Raw genomic sequence first — 14,270 nt, forward strand, 5'->3', positions numbered from 1 at the left:
TCACTGTATATTGGGTCAATTGTCCAAACTGCTTCGAATGGGAAGTCCATAAAATCAAGGTTTTACCATACCTCATTAGTCTGAGAAGCCTCTGTTCCTAACAATGCTAACACAACCAAGTACTAATCTGAAGATTGCAACAATTATTAAAATCAGAATAGACATGTTGAATTTGTTCCACCAGATTTTTCACAAAAATCCGCCACCCATCCTAGATATATTTTTACCAAGCTAATATAGCTGATTTGTGCATGGGTATCTTGCCTATTGTTCCAGATGCTTTTGAAGAGATCTAAGGACTCGCGTAATCTGTTTGTGTTGTTGTCTTCTCTTATGACCATATTGTAGCTGCTACAGGCCACAACGAAGATAATAGCTGTGACATCTAAGGAAGAACATACCATAGATAGAATAGAAAGAGTAAGATTTAACCAGAAACAGTATGTTTCCCAAGTATGATGGTAAATGCAATGTAATTATACATATAAACAAAATTAAGTATGATGATAAATACAATGTAATTATATGTATAAACAAAATTATGAAATTTTAAAGAATGAAATAAGCCGTGATAAATCAAAATAATACATATTTGCAATATGTAACAAACAAACACCTTTCAGACCAAATACAGAATGTGAAAATATTACTTACCATTAAAGCATTGGATCCATTTTCTTCTTTCATCTCTCTGACCACCTACATCAAACATGCTGTTGAAAAGCCAGAGGCTATTATCCTTTTTGAATGTACAAAGAAAATCACATTTGCCTAACGTGCACTTATTTTTCAAATGAAAATGGAAATGCAATAAATATTGCATGAAAGCAAAAAAGGAACATTCTTTTGCAATATCTGCTGTTAACTTTAGTTAAATCCCATTGCTAGGCCTGTGTTTTGGCCAAATTTAGGAAAGGCAGTACCAAGAAATAGGTTGCCATTTAGTGTTGATAAGCTCAACTGGAAATAGGGGAAAAAGTGTGGCTGAGTACAAACTTAACACAGCACTCTAAAGCCATATTCAAAGCTAAATAAAAGGAATTGGCCAAACCAACTTGTAGGGATGGAGATTCCATGTGTAAGGCAGTTCAGAGAAGAATGGATGAACTTTTTAATTTCAGCAACACTTTTGCAATGTATTCAGTCTTATGAGAATTATATGAGCAAGAATTATAATGTATAATAATTTAATTCTTAGAGGTTAATATATCCTTGAGAATATTCTAGACTAAAACTAACAGGCAAAACTAAAATTATTAGCTAAGGAAAAGCTTACTACAGCCAGAAGAATAAAAATATTAGTAACAATATTCTGTGTGCACTATATTATTTATGGAAGAGCTATTCTTATTTAGTAAAAGCAGAAAATTAGACTTTAAAGATGTCCATTAAATATAAATTAAATCAATGCATTCCTGCTCTTTAACTCATTATATATGAAATTATAGAAACATTGGGCCAATAGACTAATGAATCAAAAGGCCCATAGACTAATGTATCAAACAAAAATACTTAGCAAATGTTAGATAATGTATTACAACATCCTGGTCAGCATACATAGACTATGATGCTAATCTATACGCCTTGATTTCTTGCCTCTTATGTCATACATGAGCAATAATTTTAGAAAACATACTTTGTAATTTAAAAAGGTTAATTAATTGTGTCTACATTTAATTGCTTCCACTGTTTTATAAAACAGGACACAAATTAAAGGGTATTATTACTATACTTACTGAAAGTTTACTTTGTCTACTTGGAATCTTGTCTCAAAAATCCCAGAAGTCAAAACCCTGCATCTTAAGAGATCCTGGAAATGAGAAACATTTGGTCTTGTGAAATTTTCCTTTTTAAAAAGCATTCAATGAATTTGGACTGTAAATGAACATGTGATATATCAACCTTTTCACAGAACTGATGCAGCGAGCATGCTCTACTCTATGTATTCATATCAGATAATGTAAAATGTAATTCTGAATAATTCTTATATTAGAGAAAATTATAATATGAACATGATTTTTTTATGTTGTCCTGCTGCCAGATAACACTGAACATCAGCGGTATTATTTCATTTTTTTGTTCACTGAACAGCTGATTTTTTTTTCTCCCCACAGTTCCATTCGACAAACCTCTTAAACCTTTTCTCAGTTTCAAAAACAGCTTGACAAACAGTACAGGATGTGTTAAAGCTCTTGTGGACTCACAAAACAACACTCAAAATTCCTGTTCTACTGGACCCAGAAATTTGTATGACTTGTTAAACTATGACTGGGATAAATGAATAAAAAGATTATTGAATTAAACATATGTTCCCAATTTAAACCTGCTTGAATTCATATAATTTATTAAAGATGACTGTTAGACTAATGTACATTTGTTACTCCATTTTACTCACCTGATCTGTGGGTGTGTAATCAGGCAAACTGACACTGTCTATTCTTTCTAGGAAGCTGAAAGAAAACATACATTTTTAACACTAAAAACCCAACAGTCAAGACTCCAACAATTGCAATTCCACCTCCATTCATATTTTCACAGATTAGAAGCAATTTTAGGAATAAGATGAAGATTGTAGCCAAAATGGGAAACATAATAAATCACAAAGCATAGTGATTTATTACCTGACATACGTTATACTATGGGGTTTTTGCAGGGACAGCCTATTTATTTATGTTGATGCAACCAGTCAATAAGGGACGCGGTGGCGCTGCAGGTTAAACCGCTGAGCTGCTGAGCTTGCCAACCGGAAGGTCGGCGGTTCGAATCTGCGTGACGGGGTGAGCTCCCGTTGCTAGTCCCAGCTCCTGCCAACCTAGCAGTTCGAAAACATGCCAATGTGAGTAGATTAATAGGTACCACTTTGGTGGGCAGGTAACAGCGTTCCGTTTAGTCATGCTGGCCACATGACCACAGAAGTGTCTACGGACAAACGCCGGCTCTTCGGCTTTGAAACGGAGATAAGCACCGCCCCCTAGAGTCGGACACGACTGGATTTAATGTCAAGGGAAACCTTTACCTTTACCTAGTCAATACTTTCCAAGGAGCCAATGTTTTCTTTTAAACCCTGTTCAGACAAAATATTAGGAGTAATTGACTCTCATATGAGGTATTGCTCATGCTTACTTCCCAATCTAGGGATCCTAGAAATATATATTATCCTCACAAAAGATACAGGCCCATCAGGGAAGTGGTCCTGAGACAAATTTCTTAGGGGCGATATAAGAACCAGTAGTGTCAGCTGTGAATCTGATTTACCTGAGAGTGCAAAAGCTGTTACCATGACAACAAGAGGGATGCAAGACTTAATGAACAGGAGGACACTGAGCAGAAAAGAGTGCCATAGCATCTTCCCAAATTAACAGTTTAACAGCACTGCACAAGCTGCTGGGGGTGAACTGCAGCATCCAGGTATTTGAGGAATAAATGGAAATCTATCATAGCTGGGAATAAATGTTAGCTTCTTAGAGTAGTGGAGACATTTGGAGCATTGTTTGGACAGAATGTAAGAAAGTTGGGGGCACTTATTAGATAGTACATTGTCACTAACAGACAGTCCTTCATGCCTCATTGTGACTCAGTAGCAATGAAAAGGTCCAACTACTCTAATTGCACTTTCTGACACCTTTCTGCAAAGCTCAGTGATCTGGATCTTTGCTGTGACATGGGGCAAAACACACTTTTTCACTGGAAGCCAGACAGGCACTGTATATTCTTTGAGGTCTTTGTGCCATTTTTTGATTCTTGGGGTTCATAAAAATGCTATTGCCTGATTGTAACTGTTAGATCCCCTGCCTCTCCAATTACAAGTACAGCCATCTTTATTTTTATCACCCCAAAGCAGATATACCATCTCTACATCCTGCTATTTTTAAAAAGAGAAGTAGGTGTCAGGAAAGAAAAAACAGGAAAGAAAGTGGGTGTCCCTCCCCATTTTTGACACTTAGATTGACCAATAGTTTGCTTTAGTCCCCATGGGTCACCTTGCAGGCACTGCTTTTTCCTTGTCAAAATAAAATCTAAGAAAAATTGATTTTCAAACAACTTACATGGCAGAGATCTGTGTAATGGCCCAACAAATTAATCCTATCCACCAATATAGAAACTCTTCTCTATTATGCACCTCTTGGTGTTTTCCTTGATCACTGTTCTGACATGAAAAACTCTTCAAGTAATTGTCAAAATAATTAAAATGAGTAATAACCACAAAAGGGATATAAGGCTTCTGAATCTTTCTTAAATATTGTTAATTATTTAAAAAGCTAAAATGAAACATATTATTTGATTACTGTACTGATATTATTACAATCTATCTTTAGATTTGTAAGCATCTTTAGCAAGTTGCCTAGGAAATCCAGCTGACATTTTTTTTTGACAAGTAATCTCTAAAAGTTGTCTTATGTAGTCAGAGAACTCAGAAGTGTGGATTTTGATCAACACTTTTTTTTGTTCAATAAGAATACAGAATTGATGTTCAAAAATAAAATGGTTACGTTCTGTGAAATCAAGGAGTAAAGTAAACAATTATTTTGACCTTTTGAAATGATCCCACTGAATTCAACAGAAATACTCCGGATTCTGTTATTATATTTATCTCAACATCTTTTTTTACACTCAAAGAAATTTTAATAGAACTCCTGTTAAACAATTGCTTCCTTGGAAATTGTCATTAGAGACCCTGCACCATTCAAATGCTAGTAAATACATCAAATATATTTTCAGATTCTTAATGCTTTCTTACGATTATTTTTAAAGGATGTTCTCAGAAGAACTATGTCTTGCAGTGACTATAACCTTTGTTTGTTATGAACCTCATATAATATTATGAAGGATTTGGTATTTCAATTTGCTAGTCTTCCCTGTTCTCCCCCCTCCCTTGTTCTATGTATTTTAAACTGTAAACCATTGATTACAAATTGTTAACTGTCTTAATTGCTTTGGCAGAATGATGGCATGTAAACCTAAAAGCAAACCCCAAATGCATTTGTTTCTACCTCTAGCTGGGACAAAACTGTACTATCCACTCATTGGGATATGTTCTTAAAATATTATTTTGAGATAAACCAGTATCTTGCTAAAGGTGGGATCCACATCTACCAGACTTTGTGAGAATAAAAACCAGAGATGTTGGAGTTTCACAAATTTACTGCTCAAAAGCCTACTCATCCAGAGTTAAGGTTACTTTGTGTTGATTCAAGTTCCAGAAAGAAAGGAATTTGGAAACCAAGACTGATGATGTACAGTAACAGCTGCATCCTAGAATAATGTCTGACGCTCAAAAAACTCAGATGCTTCATACAGGACCAAACATTCATTTTTCTCTACCTATATTTCAGTCTGAAAAGCCAAGAAAAAACATAGATACCAGGGAGGTAAGCTGTAAACAAGTACAATTTGTGACATTGCTCATCAATGTTACTGATCATGGAGCACCTCTGTTAAGATCAGTTCCTGGCTTTATAGAGCTTGAGCCAGGCTTAACTTTGGCCTTAAATTAGCATTTTTAAAAAATAACTTTTTAAATACTTGAATTATCCTGGATTTTAAAAAGAAAAAATGTAATCACTTTATGACATCCCCAGCTTTCCCCCAAATTTATGTATGAATGTATGTGAGTTCACCTGTATGATAAATATGATCTATTGGCAGTAATCATGATTTCATTTCTTGGTGCATAATTATTATTTTGTTTTTTATATGTACATTCCCATCATTACCAGGAGGTTATCATGCCAGTTAGGCAGAATTAAAACACACACACACACACACACACACACATTCAATAGCAGTTTTATTTATTTATATTTATATTTTGTCAAATTTATCACCGCCCATCTCCCCAAGGAGGGACTCTGGGCGGTTTACAGTAAAAAACAACCATAATATAATACTGTACAATAATATAATATAAATAAACAACAAACAATAAAATATACTAAAATGTAACAGAATCCAGATGGCAAGGTTCTCTCTCAATCTGTAAGCAAAACAGGGCAATTCTAGGGAGCTAGACATCCTCAGGAGGAGCTGTTCTCCTTCCCGTCTTAGGCACGATGACAAAACCAGGTTTTTACGTTTTTGCGGAAGTCCAGGAGCGATGGAGCCTGTCTCAACTCAGGGGGGAGAATGTTCCAAAGGGCAGGAGCTGCTGCAGAGAAGGCACGCTTACACGACCCCACCAGATAGACCTCTCTAGCAGGTGGGATCCGTAGCATGCCCTTTCTGCATGCCTGGGTGGGGCGGGACAATGTAACGGGGATGAGACCGTGCCTCAGGTAGCCTGGCCCCATGCCATGTAGGGCTTTAAAGGTCATAATCAACACCTTGAACTGGACCCGGAACTGGAACCCAGTGCAGCTTGTGCAGCAAAGGAGTTACATGTGCCACCCTTGGGGCACCTAGAATTACCTGGGTGGCTGACTTCTGGACCAGCTGTAGCTTCCAGATACTCTTCAAGGATAGCCCCATGTAGAATGCATTACAGTAGTCTATGTGGGAAATAACCAGGGCATGAGTGACTGTTAGAAGGGCCTCTCATTCCAGGAAAGGGTGTAACTGGCATACAACATGAAGTTGCACAAAGGCCCTCCTGGCCACAACTGCCACGTAGATGTTAAAAAGGAGCTGTCATGCGCTGCCTATCTCTGAATAACGTTCAGACACTGGTTTGCGAATCAGGCTCTGGTTTATTGCAGGGCAGGTACAGCGTTGGTAGAAAAAAGCTGAGAGTGACAGGAGCGCGCCGGTGCGGGGTTTAAATACCCCGCGCCGGTCAGCGCCCCCTCGCTCACGGTCACGTCACCCCCCTTTTGTCCCATGCGTTGCCCTGCCGGTGGGTGAGGGTTTCCGGGATCGCCCATCATCAGGTTTCCATTCCTCTGCTGATTGCTTTCAGCTGGGCGATCCCCGTTGTATTGCCGCTGATGGTTTGGGTGGCTCCGTGATTCATTTGGCTATTGTTTGTTGGCCGTTAGTCGTTGTAGGTTGATGGCTACTTAACTTGTACCCCTTCACCTATTTCCTTGTCATTGTCATGTGTGCCATTGCGCTGATGACTTTAGCTCAACGGCACTCATGACATACTGCCCCCTTTTCGAATAGTGTTCTCCCCCGGTTTTCTGGGTTTTCCCCGTGGAGCTGTCAAAACGCCACATTTTTTTTTTTTTTTTTCAAAGTTCCCGCCGGAGTAGTTGTCGCCCCTCCCTTTGCTCCTCCCTCTACCACGTGCCTTCCCAGGGTGTGTCCATGGTGCGCATGCTCGGGTTCTGACCTGGCGTGCGCATGCTCCAACCACACCCTGTTTGTTTGGCTCAGTTCGGCGAGGCGAGAGGCGTGGCTGGTCGGGTGCTTCTCAGCTCCAGGTAGGGCCCTTCTTTTCTTATTTAGAGTGCGTCGCCTTTGTTGTGTCTCCTGGGCGTTGCCCCCAGGTTGCCCTGTTGACTTGCTTGCCACTCCCCCGCGGCCGGGGGGCGGGGGGAGGGTGCTGGCGATCGTTTGTCACCACCCCGTGGGCCCGGGGCGGGGGGAGTGAGTCCCGGGGGGGGGAAGGTCCACCCAAGTCGCGGGCTTGGGGGGGGCCCTTTCCCTTGGGGCACGGGAGGCGGGGGGGGCCTGCGGGGGGGGGTTTGGTTTTGCTGACCTTGGTTGCGGTTTGTCGGGGTATGCCCGGTGAAATGCTCTGGTCAGGTCAGGCGCGTTAACGTTGTGCGCCGCCACCCATTCCGGGTGGGGGAAGTGTTTCCACCTGACCAGATAGTGTAGAGTTCCTCGTTGCTTGCGGGAGTCGAGGATGTCCCTTATCTTGAAGTGGTGTTGCCCGTCGATCATTAGCGGTGCGGGCTGTGGCGTGCTTGGGTGCCATCGGGAGGTGGTTGCCGGTTTTAGGAGGCTGGTGTGGAACACCGGGTGGAGTCTCCGGAGGTTGTGTGGCAGGTCCAGGCGTATTGCTACCGGGTTCACTATTTGCGTGACTCGGAACGGCCCGATGTACTTAGGCCCCAGTTTTTTCGAGGGTTGGGTTGACTTTAGGAACTTGGTGGATAGATAGGCCATATCCCCCGCCTGGAACGTCGGTTGTTGGCGCCGGTGCTTGTCGGCCTGCTCTTTGTAAGCAGCCTGTGCCTCCTTCAGCGCCGCCGTGATTACTGGCCATGCTTCCGCGATCTTCCGTCCCCAGTCGCTGGCGTCCACCTGGGGTTCCGGGGGTTGAGGTAGCTCCGGTATGGGGACGAAGTCGCGCCCCGAGACTACTTCGAACGGAGTTTTCCCCGTGCTCGTGTGGACGGCGTTGTTGTATGCGACTTCGGCGAACGGGAGCAGTTCAGCCCAGTCGTCTTGGTGGTAGTTCGTATATGATCGTATAAATTGCTCTAAGGTGGCATTAAGAACCTCAGTGGCTCCGTCCGTCTGAGGATGCCAAGCCGTAGATAGGGCCTGTTGGGTCCCCGTCAGCTTCAGGAAGGCCCGCCAGAATTTGGAGGTGAACTGTGTGCCCCTGTCGGTCACCACACGTGCGGGACATCCGTGTAGCCTGTACACGTGGATGAGGAAGAGTTTGGCTAGCTGTTGTGAGGATGGGACCGACGTGCAGGGGATGAAGTGGGCCTGCTTTGAGAAGTAGTCCTTCACCACCCAAATGGCCGTTTTCTTCTGGCTGGGTGGGAGGTCCACTATAAAATCCATAGAGATTTCCTCCCATGGGCGGGAGGGTTCTGCCACCCGTTGCAATAGCCCCGCGGGTTTGCCTGGTGCCCGTTTGGCCCTAGCGCACGTTGGGCAGGACGCCACGTAGGTTTTTACGTCTCGCCTGAGCGCGGGCCACCAGAATTGGCGCCGTGTTAGGTGTAGGGTCTTGAGGAACCCAAAGTGTCCCGCTTGCTTGGCGTCGTGTGACCTATGCAAGATCGCCTGGCGTTGCGAGTCCGGGACGTAGATTCTGCCTTCCCCCCATGCCAGGTCTTGTGCCATCGTTACCTTGTCGGGGTTCGCCAGGAACCAGGGGTCGGTTTTGAGGGCGGCGGCGAGGTCCGTGCGCATTCCCCCTGGTAGTTGCGGTTGGCTTCTTTCCGTCGCCGGTTGTCCCGCCGTCGGCTGCGCCGTAGCGTCGAGCTGCCTCCGTGCGCCGCTTCGGGTGGTCACGGCCATCCCCAGTTGCGAGGCGGATAGGACCGTCCCAATGGTGTCTGGGGCGGGCTCTTCGTCTTGGGGCAGTCGGGAGAGGGCGTCGGCCAGGAAGTTCTTCTTGCCCGGCATGAACTTCAGCTGGAAATCAAAGCGGCTGAAGAATTGGGCCCATCGGACCTGTTTTGGGCTAAGGCGTCTAGGCGTTCGTAGGGCCTCGAGGTTCCGGTGGTCCGTCCAGACCTCGAATGGTTGGGTGGCTCCCTCGAGTAGGTGTCGCCATGTCTCTAGTGCCGATTTCACCGCGAAGGCTTCTTTCTCCCAGACGTGCCATCGCCTTTCTGTCTCGGAGAACTTCCTTGACAGGTAGGCGCATGGTTTCAGGAGCCCCGTGGAGTCTTTCTGTAGCAGGATGGCTCCCAGGGAGAAGTCTGAGGCGTCGGCTTGGACCACGAACGGCCGTTCTGGGTCCGGGTGCGCGAGGATTGGCTCCGTAGTGAACAGCGCTTTCAGCTTGTCGAATGCGGTCTGGCACGCGGGAGTCCAATTCAGCACTGTGCCTGGGTTCTTGGCGCGTCGGGTGTCCCCCACCCCTTTGGTTTTGAGGAGGTCCGTTAAGGGGAGGGCTATCTCAGCGAACCCCCGGGCGAATGACCTGTAGAAATTCGCGAATCCCAGGAAGCTCTGTAGTTGCCGTCTGTTACGGGGCCGCTCCCAGTTTAGCACCGCTTCGACTTTTGCGGGGTCCATTTCGATGCCGTCCCCGGAGATTCGATACCCCAAATAGTCTAGGCGCTCTTTGTGAAACTCGCACTTTGTAGGCTTCGCATAGAGCTGCGCCCTTCTGAGCTTGTCGAGGACTTGCCTGACTAAGGTTACGTGTTCCTCGTGTGTTTTTGTGTAAATAAGGACGTCGTCGATGTAGACCAGGACCCCTTTAAACAGATGTTCATGCAGTACCTCATTGATGAGCTGCATGAACACCCCAGGGGCCCCCGCGAGTCCGAAGGGCAGTACCTTGTACTGGAAAGCGCCTAGGGGGCAGTTAAACGCCGTCTTCCATTCGTCCCCCTCCCTGATTCGGATGCGATAGTACGCCTCGCGAAGGTCCAATTTGGAAAAGACTTTGCCCGTGGACAGGTGGGCGAGCATGTCCTTCACCAGGGGTAAGGGGTATTTGTTGGACAGGGAAGCCGCGTTTAGGCCCCGGTAGTCGGTGCAGAGCCGTAGGGTCCCGTCTTTCTTCTCCCGGAATAAGACGGGGGCTCCGACCGGTGAGCATGCTGGCTCTATGAATCCCCTGTCTAGGTTTTTATCGATGAACTCCCGGAGGGTTGCCATCTCCTTCGGGGTCATCGAATAGATCTTTGGTCTAGGTAAGGGGACGTCGGGCAGTAGGTCGATCCGGCAATCCGTCTTGCGGTGGGGGGGTAGTTGGTCCGCCTCTGCCTCTCCGAAGACCTCGGAGAAGTCGGCGTATTGTTCTGGTAGGTCTGCTGTGGTAGCGGCGTTGTCTTGTGTGGTCGCCTCCGCTCGTCCTACCGTGGGGTTGCTTTTGCCAGCTGGTACTGGTGCTCGATACTCGCCGTCGCCGAATGTGAAGGTGCGGGTCGCCCAGTTGATCCGCGGGTTGTTTTTCGCGAGCCATGGCATCCCCAGGACTGCAATGGGCCGTCCGATGTGCGTGACTACGAACGATGTGCGCTCGGTGTGAGTGCCCATTTGCAGGGTGACCGGCTCGGTTTGTAGCGTGGCTGGTTTCCCTCCCGCTGTAGAGCCGTCCAGCTGGTGGAATGCCAGCGGCGTGGGGAGGGGGAAGCAGCGGAGGTCGAGTTTGGCGACTAGGTCGGGGTGGATGAGGTTTTTTGAGCACCCCGAGTCCACTAGTGCCGCGGCCGTGGTGGCTCCGTTGCCGGCAGAGAGTTGAATTGCTGCCAATATTACGGAGCTTTTGTCGTTCCGTTGAGGTGGTCCGCGTTGCTGTCCCACCGCCTGCCTCGCCACGCGTCTCAGAGCAAGCGGGGAGCATTTCCCGCCGGCTGGTCGGGGTCGGTATTGTCCTCTTCCCCCCAGTAAGCGTCCCAGCCCTCTTCCGGTGTCGCTGTGGCCACGGTCATTCGGCGGTGAGGAGGCGGCCCCGGGTTGGGTGGTTTGGGGCTAATTTTCGGGGTGGGCTTGGGCGCGCTGGTCGGCGGTCGGTTGGCGAAGCAATCCGCCGTCTTGTGCCCTAATTTGCCACACCTCCCGCAGGGCTCCCGGTTGAACTTCTTTTTTGGGTATATGGGGCCGGCCATCCCCCCGTGTGGTGCCGGTACCTTTTTCCCGGCATAGTTTGTGTCTTCCGTGGTTGTCATGAGGAAGGTGCGGTGCGCGTGTTCGGCTTTCCCCGCGAGGTGGATCCACCCGTGTAACGTTTCTGGGTCGTCGCGGTAGAGGGCCCATTGGAGAACGTCGCGGTTGAGCCCCCTTTTGAAGATTTCCAGCAGGGTGGTCTCGGACCAGTCGCTGACCTTCCCCGCGAGGGCTTTGAACTCCAGGGCGTAGTCAGGGACCGTGCGTGTGCCTTGTTTAAGTCTTTGGAGTGCGCTTTTCGCCCGTACTTTAGCTAGGGGGTCTTCGAAGTAGTTTTTCATCTCTTTGATGAAAGCAGGGAAGGTGGCGAGGGCGGGGGAGCTGGACTCGTACAGTTGGACGTACCAGTCCGCCGCCCTGTCTTGGAGTTTGATCGCCACGGCGGCGATCTTGTCGGCCTCGGAGTCATAGGAGTGTCCGTGCCTCCCCATGAACTCCCTAGCGTTGGTCACGAAAAACGAGAGTTTTGTGGGGGTCCCATCGAAGAAGATGGGGAAGTCCTTTGGGGCCCGGGCGTTTTGTGCGGCCCCGCCTCTCGCTTCCCGGGGTGTGGTGTCGGCCGCCTGTGCCGTCTGCTGGCTCTCCGCTGGCCCGTGTGGGTTCGGTGCTTCGCTCGGGGTGTGGGCTTGTGCGGGGACGTCGTTGGGTGGCGCGGGGGGCATAAGCGCCTGGAGCATGGTCCGGAGTTCCGTCAGTTGAGCCCGCATGGCCGCGAGTTCAGCTCGTGCCTCCTCGTCCACAGCCCGCGCCGCCGCTGGGGTCAGTTCCGTTGGCGCGTCCTCGGGGGTGGGTTGCCGGTGGGGTTCATCGTCCCTCTGCCGCGGGTCCGCTTCCTCCTCCGTCTGATGGGTGTCTCCGTCGTCCTCCTCCGTGTTGAGCACCTTGTGGCTGTCGCTCCACGCCCGTTGCTGGGGTGCGATGTGGGGCGCGGGGTCCTCCGCTGGTTTCGGAAGTCGTGCTGCTCCCTCCCGCGGTCGGGTTGCCTCCGTCGCCATCTCCCCTTGGGGTTGGAGCTGAGGCTCGGGTCGGGTGGGGTGGGCGTCCATGGCTCCGGGAGTCTGCGGTGCCTCTGGCCTTGGTCGGTCCTCCTCTGTCTCTTGCCGCGCGGCTCGCCCTCCTTGCCCGCGCCGTTCCGGCCTCATCTTGCTGGTCTTCTCGCCGTCTACTCCTCCCGCGGCTCGTTGTCGTCCGGTGGGGCTCGGCGAGGCTGAGTTTATGACTCTCAGCTTTATGTCATGCGCTGCCTATCTCTGAATAACGTTCAGACACTGATTTGCGAATCAGGCTCTGGTTTATTGCAGGGCAGGTACAGCGTTGGTAGAAAAAAGCTGAGAGTGACAGGAGCGCGCCGGTGCGGGGTTTAAATACCCCGCGCCGGTCAGCGCCCCCTCGCTCACGGTCACGTCACCCCCCTTTTGTCCCATGCGTTGCCCTGCCGGTGGGTGAGGGTTTCCGGGATCGCCCATCATCAGGTTTCCATTCCTCTGCTGATTGCTTTCAGCTGGGCGATCCCCGTTGTATTGCCGCTGATGGTTTGGGTGGCTCCGTGATTCATTTGGCTATTGTTTGTTGGCCGTTAGTCGTTGTAGGTTGATGGCTACTTAACTTGTACCCCTTCACCTATTTCCTTGTCATTGTCATGTGTGCCATTGCGCTGATGACTTTAGCTCAACGGCACTCATGACAGGAGCGGAGAGAGTATTGAGCCCTGCAGAACCCCACAGAGTAGGGGCCGCAGGCTGGATCTTTTGCTCCCTATTAACACTGACTGGGACCGGCCCTGGAGGGAGGCGGCGAACCAGCGCAAGACCACACCACCTGCCGCCAACTCCCTGAGTCAGTCCAGAAGGATACCATGGTTGATGGTATCGAAAGCCGCTGAGAGGTCAAGAAGAGCAAGGATGGATGCACTGCCTCCATCCCGCTCCCGCCATACTTCATCCGTGTGACCAATGCTGTTTCCGTCCCATAACCGGGCCTGAAACCTGACTGAAAGGGGCCTAGATTACGCCACCACTTTCTCAACCACCTTCCCCAAAAAGATACATTAGGATTAAGCAAAAGGCATAAGCTTGGGAGCCATTACTGAGATAACCAGAGGGCTACTTTACACTGAACTATAATTTTAAACAGGGAAGATTATTCATTCCTGTAGGTTTTAACAAAGGGTGAAGATTGCCTATCAAGGCTGCCATTCTAGTTTGATATATTAAGACATCAAATGCACAAAACAAAATATGTAACTGAGACTTAATCCCATCTCACTGGGTCTACTGGAATGGAATACAGTTGTGGGTTTAAATCTGGAACTCTGATTCAAAACCAGCGAGTGAAAGGAATGCAATGTAAGTTATTTGGTGTCAATGGGGCAGGAACACTTACATTTCTGAGCTATTGCTCAGAACGTCGCAAAGCTAAAGCTGGACCCTCTTTCTTGACTAATGTCTATACTAATGACAATTTTTATTGGATTGGCTTGAAGGCTGGCACAATTGTAGACTTCGTCTACTTAGAAATAATAGTTGGCAACTTTCAAACTACAGTTCAGGAACAGTAATTTTTATAAGCAACACCCTGTTATAAATGGCAGAACATTTTTTTTTGCAACTTGCCTTACCTACAGGAAAACTCAGAAACTACGAACACCTGCTTAAATGCTTTGCATCTTTTGTTAACTGCCTTTTTAATATGACTGAAGCAGCCTGCAGAGGGCAGAGAATGTTGCATGAACTGTAATAGATGACATAATCTTTGGGCAAATTATTAGAATCATTCAGCATTCCAAACGGTTCATACAGAAT

The 14,270-nt window shown here is 47.9% G+C and overlaps 1 protein-coding gene across 2 annotated transcripts in view; it reads right to left on the bottom strand.

Annotated features, from left to right (window-relative positions):
• Positions 1–14,270, bottom strand: part of GNAL (G protein subunit alpha L) — a 142,381-nt gene that overhangs the window by 6,724 nt on the left and 121,387 nt on the right. For both annotated transcript variants that reach the window (XM_063299091.1, XM_063299092.1), the window contains exons 6-9: positions 2,396–2,450; positions 1,737–1,810; positions 655–713; positions 265–385 (exon numbers count right to left, since the gene is read on the bottom strand). In XM_063299091.1, the coding sequence (XP_063155161.1) occupies positions 265–385; positions 655–713; positions 1,737–1,810; positions 2,396–2,450 (309 nt within the window). The remainder of the gene's footprint in view (positions 1–264; positions 386–654; positions 714–1,736; positions 1,811–2,395; positions 2,451–14,270) is intronic.

The sequence above is a fragment of the Candoia aspera genome, chromosome 3 (assembly GCF_035149785.1).
Source record: "Candoia aspera isolate rCanAsp1 chromosome 3, rCanAsp1.hap2, whole genome shotgun sequence".
Classification (NCBI taxonomy): domain Eukaryota; kingdom Metazoa; phylum Chordata; class Lepidosauria; order Squamata; family Boidae; genus Candoia; species Candoia aspera.